Raw genomic sequence first — 19,406 nt, 5'->3', positions numbered from 1 at the left:
GAGACATTGCTGGATCAGATGGCCCAACGACCTCTGGTGGAGATGGAGCTGGACCAGACAGCGTGATGACCTATGGTGGAGATGTGTTTGGGCCAGCATGAAGGATGCAGGTGGCCGAGCTGGTGGTTGAGCTGGTGGCTGTGTGGAAGCAGCAGTCACCTGGACAGACTCTTCTGAGCCCCCAACAGGGAAAGACAAAGCCTGGACGGACTCTCCTGAACCCCCAGCGGAGACAGGTCAAGGCTGGATGGACACTCCTGAGCCCCCAGTTGACACAAGGAACTGCTGGATGGGCTCTCCTGAGCCTCCAGCGGAAACTGGAGCAGAGCCATCCGGTGTGGAAACCTCTGGTGGAGCAGAACCAGATGATGCGGAGACCTCTGGTAGTGACAAAGCTAGCTGGAGCTGCTCAGGGCACACAGCCAGCTCAGGATGCAGCGGCTGGGGCTGTGCAGTGCACAGAGTGTGCTTAGGACACTTTTCAGGCACAGACAGCAAAATGGAGTCCGTAGCTGGCTCGATAAGCTCGTCTGAGGTTCCAACTAAGACAGGAGACTGAAATGGCTCAGCTAAGCACCCAGCAGAGGCTGCTGCATATGGCTGAGATGGCTCAGCTGAGTTCCCAGCAGAGACAGGTGGCTGGGATGACTCTCCTGAGCTCCCAGCGGAGACAGATGATGGGTGAACAGGCTGCATTGGTTGCAAAACCTCAGGTGGTCCAGAGGCAGCTGAGGTCACAGGCCCAGCCGCTGGGTAGGCCTCGGGAAGAGTTTTAGTCTCCGAGCGGAAATGTTTAGCATTGTCAAAAACAGTCTTGGCACACACAGATGCTAGAGTATTTGAAGTTATCGCACAAAACTCAGAGTCTGCCCTGGAATTACTAGCTGGGTGGGACATAACACAATCCAGGGCTGAAACAGAACTCCCATAATCCAAGGTAAACTCGGCAACAAAACAATTATCCTTACCAGACTCAGGAACGGAGAAGACAGTTTGCGTATTGTCCATAATAAGAGTCCTTTCAGAAAGTGTATCCGTCTCCAAATGAACAGATCGAGTTGCACAAACAGAAACAACATCATTCAAAGTCTTAGAATGAGTCAGCTGAGGAACACAAAACGTAGCTTCAGAGGCCTGGGAAACACACAGTTTAATTTTGTTGGGGGTCAGTCTGGATTCACAAACTGAGAGCTTAGAGTCCTTAAGTTTTGTCTCAATGTCCGTAACAGAACAAGGCAGAGCAGTTATTGTTAATCCGTGCTTGGAAGGAGCACAAGGCAAACAGTCTTTAAAGTCCACGGAACTGGAATAGATGGCCTCAGAATGAATAGACTTTTTCTTTCCCAGCTCGGATGGAGCACAAAAATGGTCTTTTTTACTCACCACGACTGGTTGCTCAAAGGAAGTACTGGGTTCCAGCCGTGGTGATGTGCGCCGGTGGCGTGGACGCCGCTTTCTCCTGGAAGAAGGAGCAGAGATAACAGAGGAGGTCGGTGATGATGGGGTACTGGTGACCTGCTCTTTATCCTCTGACCACATTGCAGCCGGGAAGGAGGCAGGCGAATGCGGGTCAGATCGGGATGTGGAGGGGAAGAGATTCTGCGGCAAGGGAACAAACGCCCCCTGCTGCAGTGACATGGAAGAATTCATCTGCTGCGACAGTGTGGAGACATCCTTTTGCTGGGACGTGGTTGAGGGTGGTTGGGCCAGCTCCGTGCCTTGGAGTGCCTCTTTTGCTTGGGCCAGATTATGGGCAAACTCTGAAGCTATGGGTAGCTGGCGCAGGTGAGGGTTATCCAGAAAAATTGCCTCAATGGCATTAATTCCAATAGATAAAGTCCGTTTATCCGAGGTGTGGGAAATGCGCTGCCACAGCCGTAGGAGGCGAAAGACATCTCTCGCTCTTTCAGAGTCTGCTGTGTCCATGTCGTGGTCGCGTTGGTCTGTCATGTACGTAACATAATCATCCTGCTGCAACCAGGTTTCTGTAAGGCAGAGTAAAGTGATTTGTTGATCAATTATTAATTTATATACTAACAGACTTGGAATAGAGAGACCTAATATTTAGTAATCCACATTTCACTGTTTTACTCTTTGATGCTGTTGAGGATACTGTATTGTTCTTTCGTTGTTATTTTTTATGTTTGTCATTTTTTGCTGTTTTTTAGTTAGTTTTTTGTCTGTTTGGGAGCTGACACAGTCACTAAGGGGATGGGGTTTTGGGAGGCAATGGGAGGAGAGAAGCTGCAGAGATTTGTGTAAGACTCTGTCAATAGCAGGCAATTGACTATGGTTACTGTTGTCACTAGCTCCATATGTCTCTGAACAGAATCACCAATAACCAGAGTTTGATTGTCGGCAGTGTCACAGACTGGGGAAAGATGGTTAGACACATAAACAGGTTGGTGGTGTACCAGGGGCTTCAATTTAAGACTATGCTTCCTCCTCACTGTCACCCAGCTATCCTGTTTCTCAGGTTGCTCTGGACAGTCTGCCGTGGGACAACTAGCAGTCTATGCTACCTTCTGCTGCACTGGCTACAGGGCCCCAGCTAGCTCCAGGTTTTTCAAGGGTCCAAAGACGAGTCTCCATTTTAGTGATCCTGGCCTCCAGAGCTGCAAATAGGCTACATGTATTACAAGTATCATTATTTCTAAAGGAAGAGGTCATGCTGCTAGCTGCTGCTATGAGCTAAGCTAAGTTAGCGAATCCCTAAAGCCGCAGTGAGTGAATACTGTGAATATAACTAGTAGATGAATCAACATGCTTCGTATGAAGCTTGTGAAGATTAAACTATGAAATTAGAAGTTATCTATACGTTTTTAATTAACCAACTAGGAATACACTAGGCAGCCAAGAAGCACACAGGAAAACACACAGCTACTGGGACAAAGTGACAAATGGCAGAGGAAAACACAGGGCTCAAATACACAGAGGGATAACGAGGGAATGAGACACAGGAGAGGAACACAGCTGAAAGCAATCACATAAGTAAAGTAAGTAAAAGTTTATTTATATAGCACTTTTCACAGACAGATGTCACAAAGTGCTTCACAAGAGAGAAAACAAAAACAAAATATAGTCATAAATACGTCATAAAAACTTTGGTCTACATACACGGGACAGGGAGGAAGCAAAACTGAACGCACTAAACACTAGACAAGGGACTATCAAAGTAAAACAGGAAACATGAGACAGACTAAGACACGGACTTAACATTGAGACCAGGAGACATGACTGACTAGGGAGACAAGGGAACATAGTCTGGACACAGGAGATACATGAACATAGAGACAAGGGTGACTAGACTTGAAACATGGAATATGACAGGGAAGGCATAGAAACAAACCTAAATCCTAGAACCTACAGAAAATAACTAAGAAACAAGAAATACAAAGACTATGACACGAATGAAACAAAATCAAAGAATATTCAAAAAGCAGAAAACACAAGCCCTGGGTCCCAAGACCCAGTACTGTGACAGGAACAGGAAGTGATACTCACCAAGTGACCACAGTGAGACTGTTTCACACAGCAGCTCAATGTTTCTACAGTGGATCTGTGGCTACATGAGCAGATTTCTATGGAACCAATGCGACTGTGATGAGTCAGCATGAAGTGAGCAGAGTAAACTGAAGATTTGTGTAGAAACAGAAAATGCACTCAACACTGTTGCTGAGAGAAACCTGATGGACTCCAGTGAGTTTTCTTTTAGAGACTAACAGGTCTTGACTGCAGGTCTGCTACTGCTCTCACACACTTTCACTTCTGGAAAATGACCTTGAACTTCTCGTCTTTCAGGTGTTGCTCCGCCTCTTCCTGAAGCTGTTTTTCTGGTTTTACTGCCTCTCCCTTTACATGAATCAGCAGGTTTATACTGTGCGACTGTCCAGCAGGTGGGAGCAGTGAAGAGTGGTGTGTGGGTAAAGTTCACACAGTAATGAAGGCCTCAGGTGATCACCCATTTTTCCACAGCAGACTGAGAGCTTCTGGTGGACTATGAAGGAGGTCACAGAGAGAAGTGGTAAAAGTACAGACATTCAGTACTTAAGTGGAAGTACACATGCTACTGTTAGAAAATACTCCAGTAAAAGTGCTAATTCAACTTCCTTACTCAAGTAAAAGTACCAGCTCTGAAATGTAAGAAAGTATATATTTTTATATAAAGCTAACTGAACCATATGCTATATCAATGTATATTATAAATTACATTATAATATTCCCTGCTTGAATCAGGCAAGTAGAACATGAGCAGAGAAAGAAAAGAAAAGGAAAACAAAAGTTAAAAAAAGTACCTCTATTTTCTGTTGCCTCCATTGTAGCGGGTGACTTTGCCTCTAAAGAAGAAATGGGTATAGAAGAGGTTAAAGTGGATTCAACAGGTGGATGAACATTAAATTTGGTTGTAATGGACCAGTATGGGGAAAGGAATCATAACATAATCATTTCTACTGAGTGCTCCAGTAGATTTCTTCATGTACAGGCTGTGATCAGTAATTTATTTTACTAGAGAACATTTTAAGAACATGTCAACAATCACCTAGCAATATTTTTACCTTCATATGGTGTGAAATCACTGGAGTCTTTTTTTACACGATTAAAAGGCTTATCTAGACATAGATGTTCTACCTGTAGTGTTGTAATACCTGTACATGGATTGTTAGTTACACAAATCATAGAAAAATTGCCAAATGTTTTAGCGTAAATCTGGAATCCTTTTTCTTGTTTAAGCTGTATTTGTTGTACCATCCCTCCTTGTGACAGATGGTCCTAATAAGGCATCCAGCAATGGAGTCACAATTTTGTGATGCGTGATGGATTTCCATGATCAGTTAAAATCTATTGTTTCCATAATGTTTCAAAATCATGTATCACCCCATTTGTTTGCTTATGTTCTGTGATCACTACATATCCTACTTTATTTTCACTAGTGTCTGGGATGCGTGATACCAAATCATCCACAAAGACCTTCAGATTAAAGTTAGCCAGCGGTGTGTCCTGTTGTTCAGGCCTGGATGAACAGATTCCAGAAATGGCTGCTATAAAATCATGTGGTTCACCATCTGCTGCTGTGGGAGAAGTGATGCTGGCTTTAACACAGGACAACTTTACTGTGACATTTTGTCATGGTTGGCTGTGTGGCAGGCGGGCAAGCAGGAGTGGTGGATCCAAAATGCAGGACTCAGACACAGAAGTTCAACTTAAAGCGCAGCTTTATTGCTGGGAAAACCTCTTACTAAACTAAACTCACCAAAGGACAAACAAAAACGCTGGTGGACTAAAACACTGAAGCAGAAATACTGAACTGGAGCTAGAGCTGGAAACAAAACACTGGTAACACGGAGGCAAAACACACACAGCTTGTTGAGGGTACGACGCAACACTGACTCAGAGAAACACAGGGTCTAAATACACTGGGAAGTAACGAGGAGAATGAGACACAGAAGGAGAGCACAGCTGGAGGAAATTAGAACTGACGAGACAAGCAAAGCAGGACACATTCACATAAGTCACGGACCTTCAAAGTAAAACAGGAAGGATCACACAGAGACATGAACTTAACACCGTGGAGACAGCAACTAAGAAACACAGAGACATAAACCATAAGGCAGAGGACTCTAAGAACCGATAGACACGGAGGGGAACTCAAACATGCAGACACAGACTTACAGAACACAGGGGACACAGAGAAACGAGAAGGGCAAGGGATCGAAACTAGAAACCATAGAATAACTCACACCAAGTACAATAATACAAAAATCACAAAGAACTAAAACGCTGGGTCAGGAGACCCAGGACCCTGACAGTACCCTCCCCCCAAGGGCTGGCTCCCGACAGCCCAACACAAGAAAACGAAAAAAAAAAAAAAAAAAACCAAACCCAAAAACCGCCCAAAACAGAAAACAACCCGACCAGGGCGGGCAGCGGGGGCCCAGGAAGGAGGGCACGAAACAAAAACACAGAAGCACAAGAAATCCCCAAAACAAAACAAAACACGACCGTGCGGACGGCAACGGCGGCGACGTGGACACAGTTCGGGCGGCCGCTCAGGCGACGAGGGTCCGAGGGCCGGCCGTGCGGAAGGCAACGGCGGCCGCTCAGGCGACGAAGGTCCGAGGGCCGGCCGTGCGGACGGCAACGGCGGCCGCTGAGGCGAAGGCGGTCCGGGGGCCGCCCACGACGACAATGGTGCCCGGCCAGTGGCCTAGCCAGCGGTCTAGAAAACGGCCGTTTAGCTCCAGACCCAAACGAGGCTGGGCCAGGCGGGGCTGAAGGCACGGAGGCTGGGCCAGGCGAGGATGATGAGGAAGCTGCAGCAGGCGAGGATGATGAGGAAGCTGCAGCAGGCGAGGATGATGAGGAAGCTGCTGCTGGCGGCTGGACGGGCTCCTCGGGCCCCCCAGCTGACGAGGCAGGAAGCAAAGGCCGGAGCGGTCCCTCGGACCCTCCAGCGGAAACAGGAGACGAAGGCCGGGCGGGCCCCTCGGACCCTCCAGCGGAAACGAGACGAAGGCCAGACGCGCCCCCCGGACCCTCCAGCGGAAACAGAAGACGAAGGCCGGAGCGGTCCCTCGGACCCTCCAGCGGAGACACGAGACGAAGGCCGGAGCGGTCCCTCGGACCCTCCAGCGGAGACACGAGACGAAGGCCGGAGCGGTCCCTCGGACCCTCCAGCGGAGACACGAGATGAAGGCTGGACGGGCCCCTCGGACCCTCCAGCAGAAGCCATCACAAAGCCAGCAGGCATGGAGTCCTCTGGCAGACACGAAGACAATGGGTGCTGTGCTGAGCACTGGCCCTGCTCAGACAGCACTGACACGGAGTTGTTCTCTGAGGGCTGCTTAATCTTCAGGGGTCCAGAATCAGCTGGGGACTGAGACCTAGCCTCTGGGGAAGCCCTGGAGTGCAGAACGGTGCCTGAAGCAGCTAAAGCGCGAGAAACTCCCCGACTGGACCTTAAATTTTCTCCCTGCAAAACGTGAATGTGTGAGACCGCTATTACTGGAGCCAGAGCTACGGGTAGTGGGGGCACTGGAGCTACTGGGGCCTGCGCTACAGGCGGCACTGGAGCTACTGGGGCCTGCGCTACAGGCGGCACTGGAGCTGAGGGAGGCTGCGGGGCAGCTAACCGAGCTGAGGGAGGCTGCGGGGCAGCTAACCGAGCTGAGGGAGGCTGCGGGGCAGCTAACCGAGCTGAGGGAGGCTGTGGGGCAGGTGACACTGGGAGCTGAGCTACTGGAGACACAGGTGACACTGGTGTACTGGGGTGAAGGCAGTGAGGATGCAGTTTCTCTCTTAAGGGAGGATCGAATGATTTAGTGATAAATCTTGATGGGAAAGGATGCTGATGCTGAGAATACCAGGCAGCGAGGGCTTCCAGGAGGGTAGCTGACCCTTCCTTGCCTGGACCGCCCATGCCAAACAGTTCGAAGCAAATCCTGGCTCTCAGAGCTGTTATTAGTTGTTTTAATCTGTTAATGTCCAAAAAACCAGCTGTGCAGAGGGTGGACGACAAAAAGTTGTCAAAAAAGACCACCTGACTGAGTCTCTTGGGGGTGTCCTCAGCGTGGATTACTGTCCAGCATGTCGTTCTGTCATGGTTGGCTGTGTGGCAGGCGGGCAAGCAGGAGTGGTGGATCCAAAATGCAGGACTCAGACACAGAAGTTCAACTTAAAGCGCAGCTTTATTGCTGGGAAAACCTCTTACTAAACTAAACTCACCAAAGGACAAACAAAAACGCTGGTGGACTAAAACACTGAAGCAGAAATACTGAACTGGAGCTGGAGCTGGAAACAAAACACTGGTAACACGGAGGCAAAACACACACAGCTTGTTGAGGGTACGACGCAACACTGACTCAGAGAAACACAGGGTCTAAATACACTGGGAAGTAACGAGGAGAATGAGACACAGAAGGAGGGCACAGCTGGGGGAAATTAGAACTGACGAGACAAGCAAAGCAGGACACATTCACATAAGTCACGGACCTTCAAAGTAAAACAGGAAGGATCACACAGAGACATGAACTTAACACCGTGGAGACAGCAACTAAGAAACACAGAGACATAAACCATAAGGCAGAGGACTCTAAGAACCGATAGACACGGAGGGGAACTCAAACATGCAGACACAGACTTACAGAACACAGGGGACACAGAGAAACGAGAAGGGCAAGGGATCGAAACTAGAAACCATAGAATAACTCACACCAAGTACAATAATACAAAAATCACAAAGAACTAAAACGCTGGGTCAGGAGACCCAGGACCCTGACACATTTGACATTTTCAATAGTACGTTGTAAAACCCGCCAATCTCTGGGGGCTAGGTCACTGAGACAGTAAAACAACTCCTTTGTGGCAGAGTCTCTGGGGTGGATGAGGTCCGCTGTGAGTTCCTGAAGGCTCTGGATGTTGTAGGGCTGTCCTGGTTGACGCATCTCTACAATGTTACATGGAGATCAGGGGCAGTGTCTCTGGATTGGCAGACCGGGATGATGGTTCCCATCATTAAGAAAGGGGACTGGAGGGTGTGTTTCAACTATAGGGGGATCAGACTCCTCAGCCTACCTAGGAAAGTGCCAGGGTGCTGGAAAGGAGAGTCTGTCCGTTAGTCGGACTTCGGAATCAGGAGGAACAATGCAGTTTTTGTTCTCTTTGGGGAGCACTGGACCAGCTCTTTATCATCTCAAGGATACTTGAGGGTGCATGGGAGTTTGCCCAGCCAATACATGTGTTTTGTGGACTTGGAGAAGGCATTCAACTGTGTCCCTCCAAGTGACATGTGGGAGGTGATCCAGGAATATGGGGTGTTAGGGGTGTATTCCCATTGCTACGGGCCATTTGATCCTTATACATATATTTTTGAGAAGTATAATATTGCCTTTCATTGGTATGCTGATGACATACAGATTTACTTTGAGATTACTGACAATCTTGCTATGTCTTTTCATTATTTTCGTGAATGCATGCGTGAGGTTAAAGATTTGACAAGCAAGTATCTGCCGTAGTGAGGTCTAGTTTTCATCAGCTGCGCCTCATTTAAGCCCTTATTCACACATTCGTGACTTCCAGGTTGGACTACTGCAACTCTCTTTACATTGGCCTTTCCTCCTCCCTTCTCCTTAGATTGCAGACTGTCCAGAATGTGGCGGCACGTCTTTTGACGGGTAGCAGGAAATTTTCCTACATCACTCCTGTTCTTGCTGGCTTGCACTGGCTGCCAGTTAAGTACTGCATTCAATTTAAAATACTACTCTTCACGTACAAAATTATCAATAATCTGGCGCCAAGCTACCTCAATAAGCTTCTTAGGTTACACACTCCTGTCAGAGCACTTAGATCTGCTACCCAACTTCTTCTGGAGCAGCCTCGTTCTCGGCTGAAGTCTCGGGGCGACCGTGTGTTTGCTGTAACTGCCCCAGTCTTATGGAACAATCGTCCTGTTGCTATCCAGGTGTCTGACTCTATGTCATTGTTTAAATCCCGGTTAAAGTCTTTTTTATTTAATCTTGCTATGTACTGTATGTATTATGATTGTCATGGTTTTATAATTGATACTCCTTTTCCCTATCTTATTTTGTCAAGCACCTTGGTTTTTCAGTGGGCTTTATAAATAAAGTTTATTATTATTATTGTCATACTGTTAGGATGCCTGGGTCGTTGACCCAGGGTATTTGAGTTTATTATATTATTTATACTTTTTAGTCTTTGGTTTCTTTGAGTTCTGTCTTATGGTTTATGTCTCTGTCTTCTTTAGTTGCTCTGTCTCCCCTATCACCTGTATCCCCTTGTCTAGTTCGCGTCTCTGTGTATCCTTAGTTCCTATATCCTGGTTCCCTCTGTAGTGCCTGCATGTGAGTCTGTGTTATGTGTTTCCTGTTTTACTTTGAAGGTCTCTGTCTTATCTCAGTGTGTTCAGTTTACGCTTCCTTTTGTCTCGTCAGTTCTGATTTGCCCCAGCTGTGTTTCCCTCCTCATTCCCTGATTGCTCCTTCTGTGTATTTAAGCCCTGTGTTTCTCTGTGTCCGTGTCGCGATCTACCGTTTATTTTGCTGTGTTTTGTCAATCCGCCGGTGTTAGTTTATTTTTGACCTTTTTCCAGTTATGTTATGTTTGAGTTCAGCATTAAAGCTGTTTTGGTTTAAGTTTGTCTTTGGAGTCTGCATCTTGGGTCCTATTCCTGTTTGCACGCAGCCGCCACCTAACACATACAGCCGTTTCAAGATCTTGATCTGCATAGCCGGCAGTAAGTCGACTCATTCCTTGCGGTTGATGGGCTCTGCCAGGGCTGACGATTCTGTTTATAATTTTTATGGACAGAGTTTCTAGGCGTAGTCAAGTGGCAGAAGGCTTTCACCTGGGTGGTTTCAGAATTTCATCACCGCTTTTTGCAGATTATGTGGTTCTGTTGGCTCATCAGGTGATGGCTTCCAGCTCACCTTGGAATGGTTCGCAGGCCATGGTCCTCAGCTGAAAAAGGGTGGAGTGCCCCCTCTGGGTTAGGGACGAGTTCCTGCCCAAGTGGAGGAGTTTAAGTCTTACGGTCTTGTTCACGAGTGACAGGAGAAGGGAGCGGGAAATCGACAGATGAATTGGTGTTTTTGTAAATCATGAGATGAACTACAACTAACTTATAACTCTGTATCAGTAAACCGTATCCAATCTACTGGGTTTATCATTGCATAGAATTTACTGCAAAGTTTTACATAGTAAACCACCAAAATATACATTTGACTTCAAAACAAATGTTACATTTCATCAGAAATAGTGCATAAAGAACAAAAGTGTTTCATTACATCGTTGTGAAAAAAAAATCTAAGTTTGGTAAAACCACATTCTAAACAAAATAGCATTTTCACAGCTTTTACACTGAAAAAAAAAACTCACAAGAATTTAGCGTTAGCAAAACTGCGGAGGTGTTTGAGCTCCATTGGAGGTCTGTGTCAATGTGCGCACCCAGGAACTTGAAACTGTAAATCCTTTCTACACACTCCCAGTTGATGCTGACAGGCTGCAGCTCAAATTTCCTCCTTCTAAAGTTGACTACCAAGATCTTCACATATCAGCACCCCACATAGCAAAATTGGTATGGCCTAGATCTGGCCCACACAATGGGCTTACACATGGCCAACATACCGCAAAGAATGACGGCCCTTTGGTGGACCAGATCTGGTTTGTGCTGGCCCACACATGAGCCAGCACAAGGCCAGTTGCAGACACACTGCTGGTCCTGTGTTGGCCCATGTGTGGATTACATTCTTGGCGGTATGTGGGCCATGTGTAAGTTGTGTGCAGCCACGGGCCAGATGCAGACACACTGCTGGCCCAGAACAGTTTCAGCTCTGGCCCCAGATGTCAGCCTAATGTGTACCTTAATCAAACCATGTAATAAAAACATGTGCTGTCACATGATGAAACTCTGTTCACACAGTCAATGGACTGATTCTTATATAGCACTTTTCTACTCTCCTGGATTACTCAAAGTGCCACATTCACCCAATCACACACTTTCTCTAAACTGAGTGCTTCCTAACTACATTCATACACATTCACACTCTTGACATGCAGACTGGAGGAACCAGGGATAACACCACTAACCTTCCAATCAGTAGGTGTCCTGCTCTACCTCCTGAGCTACAGCCACACAGTGGAAAACACAAGTAAACCCTAACTAGGTTTTGGATAAAGTGTACACTCACAAACCTGTCAAACCTGCATTTGAAACGTTGCAACATGGCATTTGGGTCTTCTAACTATCCATCCATCCATCCTCATCCGCTTTATCCGGTCGCGGGGGCAGCAGCCTAAGCAAAGAGGCCCAGACCTCCCTCTCCCCAGCCACCTCCTCCAGCTTGTCCGGGGGAACACCAATGCGTTCCCAGGCCAGCCGAGAGATATAATCTCTCCAGCATGTCCTGGGTCTGCCCCGGGGCCTCCTCCCGGTGGGACATGCCTGGAACACCCCACCCAGGATGCGCCCAGGAGGCATCCTTGTCAGATGCCCGAACCACCTCAGCTGGCTCCTTTCGATGTGGAGCAGCAGCGGCTCTACTCTGAGCCCCTCCCGGATGGCCGAACTTCTCACCCTATCTCTAAGGGAGAGGCCAGCCACCCTTCAGAGGAAGCTCATTTCTGCCGCTTGTATCCGCGATCTCGTTCTTTTGGTCACTAATCTTCTAACTAAAACTAATCTAACCAGTCTTCTAACTAAAACAGGAAAATAGCAACATAAATAGTGCCATCATTGCCAGACGAGGCCCACATCTGGTTGACATACGCCCTGCCATGACACCAATCAGTCAGACGTGCCGGCTTGACACCAGATCCAGGCCAGACTTGTCTGCTATGTGGGATGCTGTTTCTGCTCCTGGCGAAAAGGTTTTCTCTTGGATTAAAATATTGTTAAAGTTAGATTTAATGCAGAATCATCTGTTAAAATAAGAACAGAATATACTGACAGCTCTCCAAGTAAGATTTAGTAAGAGCTGAAACTAAACTCAAATCTCAGTTTTATTGCTGGACTAAGATGAATACAAAAAACAGACTGGAAATGACTAAAAAAAGCAGGTAGAACACACAGTGGGGAATGAGGGTGCTCGCGGCACTAGACAGAGGGAAACAGACAATAAAAACATGAGAAGGATTCAGGGCAGAGAGGGAACACCTGAGGAACATGGCTGAACACAATAAACTGACAAGACAAGGGAAGCACAGCTGAACATAGTACACACAGGACAAGAGACCGTCAAACTAAAACAAGAAGTATGAGACACATGCATGGCGATGCATACAGATGAAACCCAGGCAATAGAGGGATCTCCATCAGTTGCATAAGTAACTGATGGAGAAGAGAGTCTTCTTCATGTGCTGAAGCTCTCACAGAGGGAAACCTTTCAGCCTCTAGCTGACCGCAAGCCATCTCCTGCTGCGCCTCATTTAGCATTTCATCATCTCTCCGGCTTGTCTTTCAAACCTGCTCTTTAATGTTTCTCAGTGAGTTCCTTCGGGCTGTACAGGTGGATGACACACACTCTCTCTCTCTCTCTCTCTTCATTATAGCAGTCTCCTCTTCAAAGCACAAACATGTACAGAAAACCTATGGAAGCTCATTTTGACCAAAGATGCTAATCAGTAATCAGATGTTTTCCTCTCCATCATTTTACTTTTTCTACTCATATTTATTAGTTATAGTCACTGTTTGACATTTTCTCTGTCATAATATTTCTATCTTACAGTTCTTTTTTTTTTTTTTTTTTTTTTTTACAGCCGCTAGGACACATGTCACAATACTTAGGTCACTTTTGCAAAACTCTTCACACAATCCTCCTAACTGACCTTCAGCTTGGCAAAGCAGTTCATTTCACATTCAAAATGCACTACAACTACCAAAACACTTTATTCAGGTCTCAAATAACCTCATTCTTCCAGAACACTAGCAAAGGTTGACAGCCGACAAACACACTTTATCACCCACAAAACAATGATCTAAAAAACACTAACAACATGTAGCATTACACAGCGTCTTCTTGTGTAAAACAAGGACTCATCTCTGTTTATAATTTCAATATATGTTACTGGAATGAATCAGACATCATGCAGAATTCGTTAATATTTGGTTATGTATTTTTATTTTTTTTGCACTAAGTAATCCCAAAATACAAGAATTTGTATACACACCATCCACTGATACACATGCAATAGTAATGCTAATCTACTCGGTCTTCTCCATTTGGCCACAGGTTCTCATCCACATCACATCTTATGTCATCTAGGGCAATACACCTAGGAAAGAATCTCCTGGCATGCCTGATCCATCCCTGGCAATCTTCTGCTGATATCTCCAGGCATCCAGCATTCATTGCATCCAGGAGGGACATTTGATCATGTGGATGATGGTCGTAAACCTTCCACCGCCATGAGGAAAATAATTCCTCTGTGGGGTTGAGGAATGGAGAGTAAGGTGGGAGGAAAAGAGACTCCATTCTGGGATGGGCTGCAAACCACTCGGTGACTGCATGGGAGTGATGAAATGCCACATTGTCCCATACAATTATAAATGTTGGCTGATTCCTTCTCTCCGCATCCCTTTCCTCACCTAGCACAACCCTTCCATAGAGATCATGCAGGAACGCAAGGAGCCGTTCAGTGTTGTATGGCCCAATTAGTGGTCTGTAACAGCAGTCCATCAGTGGATATTGCTGCGCACATTGTGATGTTGGCATCCCTCTGGCCCGGGACATTCACTGTGGCCCTCTTCCCAATCACATTCCTCCCTCGTCGCCGTGCTTTGGCCAAGTTGAAACCTGCCTCATCGACAAAGATGAAAATGTGGTGTGTTTGCCTGCCTTCAATCTCCATGACTCTCTAACATAAATCCACAAGGCGACATAAGCTGTTACAGTAGTAAATTTGTAAAAATTGTCTTTGTGTTTGTTTGGTTTTGTTCAAAAACAGATCTGTATTTTATTGTGATCTTACCTGGACATACTGGTTCCTGAGTTCAATTCAATTCAATTTTATTTATATAGCGCCAAATCACAACATAAGTCGCCTCAAGGCACTTCATAGATACAGAGAAAAACCCAACAATCATATGACCCCCTATGAGCAAGCACTTTGGCAACAGTGGGAAGGAAAAACTCCCTTTTAACAGGAAGAAACCTCCGGCAGAACCAGGCTCAGGGAGGGGCGGCCATCTGCTGTGACCGGTTGGGGTGAGAGAAGGAAGACAGGATAAAAGACATGCTGTGGAAGAGAGACAGAGGTTAATAACAGATATGATTCAATGCAGAGAGGTCTGTTAATACATAGTGAGTGAGAAAGGTGACTGGAAAGGAAAAACTCAATGCATCGTGGGAATCCCCCGGCAGCCTACGTCTATTGCAGCATAACTAAGGGAGGATTCAGGGTCACCTGGTCCAGCCCTAACTATATGCTTTAGCAAAAAGGAAAGTTTTAAGCCTAATCTTGAAAGTAGAGATAGTGTCTGTCTCCTGAATCCAAACTTGAAGCTGGTTCCACAGAAGAGGGGCCTGAAAACTGAAGGCTCTGCCTCCCATTCTACTTTTAAATACTCTAGGAACAACAAGTAGGCCTGCAGAGCAAGAGCGAAGTGCTCTAATAGGGTGATATGGTACTACAAGGCCATTACAGTTTTTTACAGACGCTAGGACACATTTCTCAATACTTAGGTCACTTTTGCAAAACTCCTCACACAGTGAGCACAACAGAAGTCTATGTGGGCTAAACTGAGGACCAGTTATCATTGTTTTGGCACAAAATGCATTCAATGACTACATCTCTCAAATTTCATGAATTATTTTCTCACTCAGACACAACAACTGCCAAAAATCTTTGTACGTACAGGACATTTTGCATGTGCTTACATACTGTTTTCAAAACTGTTAAACTTATGGCCAAAACAATAACACAATGCAAAACTTGAAAAGACAGCAAAATCCAACAGCAATATTTTATTGAAACATATTTTAAATCTAAAAATGCAGTTCAACCAGCCACAGCTGATTCTCTTTGTAGATGAACATCTACACAGGTGTTACTCCTTCAGTTTTTCAACTCCTTCAATTCTGGCATGCCAGAAGATTATTTCCTAGGTGTATTGCCCTAGATGACATAAGATGTGATGTGGATGAGAACCTGTGGCCAAATGGAGAAGACCGAGTAGATTAGCATTACTATTGTATGTGTATCAGTGGATGGTGTGTATACAAATTCTTGTATTTTGGGATTACTTAGTGCAAAAACAATAAAAATACATAAACAAATATTAACGAATTCTGCATGATGTCTGATTCATTCCAGTAACATATATTGAAATTATAAACAGAGATGTGTCCTTGTTTTACACAAGAAAACACTGTGTAATGCTACATGTTGTTAGTGTTTTTTAGGTCATTGTTTTGTGGGTGATAAAGTGTGTTTGTCGGCTGTCAACCTTTGCTAGTGTTCTAGAAGAATGAGTTTATTTGAGACCTGAATGAAGTGTTTTGGTAGTTGTAGTGCATTTTGAATGTGAAACGAGCTGCTTTGCCAAGCTGAAGGTCAGTTAGGAGGATTGTGTGAAGAGTTTTGCAAAAGTGACCTAAGTATTGTGAAATGTGTCCTAGCGGCTGTAAAAAACTGTAAGATAAGATGGGGCCTGATTATTTAAGACCTTGTATGTGAGGAGCAGGATTTTGAATTCAATTCTGGATTTAACAGGAAGCCAATGAAGGGAAGCCACAACAGGAGAAATATGCTCTCTCTTTCTAGTCCCTGTCAGGACTCTTGCTGCAGCATTTTGGATTACAGTTTTTTTACAGCCGCTAGGACACATGTCACAATACTTAGGTCACTTTTGCAAAACTCTTCACACAATCCTCCTAACTGACCGTCAGCTTGGCAAAGCAGTTCATTCCACATTCAAAATGCACTACAACTACCAAAACACTTCATTCAGGTCTCAAATAAACTCATTCTTCCAGAACACTAGCAAAGGTTGACAGCCGACAAACACACTTTATCACCCACAAAACAATGACCTAAAAAACACTAACAACATGTAGCATTACACAGTGTTTTCTTGTGTAAAACAAGGACACATCTCTGTTTATAATTTCAATATATGTTACTGGAATGAATCAGACATCATGCAGAATTCGTTAATATTTGTTTATGTATTTCTATTTTTTTGCACTAAGTAATCCCAAAATACAAGAATTTGTATATACACCATCCACTGATACACATACAATAGTAATGCTAATCTACTCGGCCTTCTCCATTTGGCCACAGGTTCTCATCCACATCACATCTTATGTCATCTTGGGCAATACACCTAGGAAAGAATCTTCTGGCATGCCAGAATTGAAGGAGTTGAAAGATTGAAGGAGTAACACCTGTGTAGATGTTCATCTACAATGAGAATCAGCTGTGGCTGGTTAAACTGCATTTTTAGATTTAAAATATGTTTCAATAAAATATTGTTGTTGAATTTTGCTGTCTTATTCAGTTTTGCATTGTGTTATTGTTTTGGCCATAAGTTTAACAGTTTTGAAAACAGTATGTAAGCACATGCAAAATGTCCTGTACGTACAAAGATTTTTGGCAGTTGTTGTGTCTAAGTGAGAAGATAATTCATGAAATTAGAGAGATGTAGTCATTGAATGCATTTTGTGCCAAAACAATGATAACTGGTCCTCAGTTTAGCCCACATAGACTTCTGTTGTGCTCACTGTGTGAGGAGTTTTGCAAACGTGACCTAAGTATTGAGAAATGTGTCCTAGCGTCTGTAAAAAACTGTAACTGAAGGCTTTTCAGCGAGTTTTTAGGACATCCTGATAATAATGAATTACAGTAGTCCAGCCTGGAAGTAATAAATGCATGAACTAGTTTTTCAGCGTCACTCTGAGACAGGATATTTCTAATTTTAGAGATGTTGCGCAAATGGAAGAAAGCAGTCTTACATATTTGTTTAATATGTGCGTTGAAGGACATATCCTGGTCAAAAATGACTCCAAGGTTCCTCACAGCGTTACTGGAGGCCAAGGTAATGCCATATTTCTAAGATTTTCAGGGCCGAGTACAATAACCTCAGTTTTATCTGAATTAAGAAGCAGAAAGTTAGCGGCCATCCAGGTCTTTGTCTTTAAGACATTCCTGCAGTTCACAGTGAGTTGCTTGACATGTTCAGAGTTCCTCTCAAAAGGCACAGCGTACAACTGTTTCATCCTGACCTGATGTTTTTTCAGGACTCTAGAAATTGTTGTTATGCTTACACTGTGAATATTTGCGAAAGTGACGTTGTCTGCCAAGACTCTGTGTCTAATTTCAGTGAGTTTTATCCCATTGTTTCTGATGACCATATCAACAATGGCAGTTTCCTGCACATCAGTGAACATCCGTCCTCTCCCTCCTGTGTGAGGTAACCGTTGAGTCCTAAGCAGAAATGCAACAACAATTACACAAAAGCTTATTTACTTTTGAAATGTGCAAATGCCCTTGCAGAATACAAGTTACCTGTTGGTTTGCTGGAAAACTAACAATAGATGTCACTGTAGAGCGCTGCAGATTTGGCTGCACTCTCTGACCAGCCTCTCTCATTGAGTGACCATGATTTACTACATGATCAATTACAGTAGCTCTGATCTCATCTGAGACTACAGCTCTTGATCTTCCTCTTATTCTTCTTCCACCACGCATACGTATTCCTCGCCCCCTCCCAGCCACTCTTCTTCCTCTTTCAGCCACTTCTCCATTTCTGGCTGGGTCCATGTTTACATCACAAAACAAACCTATTCAGCAGTTGTCTCCTTTTCTAATGAAATTGAAGGAGTAACACATGTGTAGATGTTCATCTACAATGAGAATAAGCTGTGGCTGGTTAAACTGCATTTTTGGATTTACAGTTTTTTTCGATTGGTTTGGCTCATTTCTTGAAACCGAGATGACATTCTCAAAATAACATGGACAAATCTCCAAACCACCTTGCAATTGTTCACAACAGAATGTCATTTCTCATTGGTTTTATCAAATTGCAAATGCTTTAGTACATGTCTCAAGTGACTCTGTGCTTCTTTTCAAATGATTATGTACAAGTAGCTACAGTTAGCACAATGAGCCCACATTTAGCACATTTTCCAAATAAATAGATCTTGGCGATCTAAACTGATTAGTTGATTTTTCAGTGAAATGGTTTCTCACTCCAAAACATATCAGCATGGTTTCATTGTGTAAGTCATCATATGCACAATTGTCTGTTCAACTGTCAAAAGTAGTCAAAGATATAATACCATGAAAGAATATCTTGGAACATTTGATAAAGTTATGACAGTACTTGACAATCAATCAGGTGAAATTAGAACTAACGAAGGAGCAGTTTCCCACATCTCAGATGACCAATCAAACAGGTTGTTTAGATACCTGACAGGTGTTGTGATTATGACTGCTGCCAAAAGTATATAGACAGAGCTTGGCCCGGGGCCAGTTTCATTTGCAGTGTGAACATGGAAGCACCTCGCCAAGTACAACAGCAACTTCCTGCTCGAGGAAGAGGAGGAGTGAGAATGCGTGGAGGAATAGGGGGAAGAGGCCGAGGAGCACGGAGGCACCATGATGTCCCAGATGAAATCTGGGCCACCCTTATTGACCACGTTATAAACCATCGCCTCACAATGGCAGAGGCAGGTCGCCGAGTGCAGCCTAATGTGCCTCGGTCTACAGTCTCCTCCATCATCCAAACCTTTCGCAGGGCAAACAGGTACAGAACTATGCTATTGAACTATTCAGTGTTGGTGTGTGTGTAGGCCTAGAGTACTGTAATATCTTCATGTGATGTTATATGATACTATAAAAATGACAAAGAAAAAAAAATGGAGAAAATACTGTGAATAGTATTCCAGTCA

General features: G+C 44.8%; 1 protein-coding gene across 1 annotated transcript; it reads right to left on the bottom strand.

Annotated features, from left to right (window-relative positions):
* Positions 1-237: 237 nt before the first annotated feature.
* On the bottom strand, positions 238-1,950 carry LOC146628493 (uncharacterized). The gene has a single exon (XM_085358927.1). The coding sequence runs from the start codon at positions 1,948-1,950 to the stop codon at positions 238-240; it is 1,713 nt and encodes a 570-aa protein (XP_085215053.1).
* Between the last annotated feature and the right edge of the window lie 17,456 nt (positions 1,951-19,406).

This window comes from Diplotaxodon limnothrissa, linkage group LG7 (assembly GCF_057381915.1).
Source record: "Diplotaxodon limnothrissa isolate DT_005_m linkage group LG7, D_limnothrissa_male_GT1.1, whole genome shotgun sequence".
Lineage (NCBI taxonomy): Eukaryota > Metazoa > Chordata > Actinopteri > Cichliformes > Cichlidae > Diplotaxodon > Diplotaxodon limnothrissa.
This window is presented reverse-complemented; position numbering and strand designations above follow the sequence as displayed.

Coding starts and splice junctions, on each gene's coding strand:
- LOC146628493 (XM_085358927.1), bottom strand. CDS start 1,950: ATGACAGACCAACGCGACCACGACATGGACACAGCAGACTCTGAAAGA.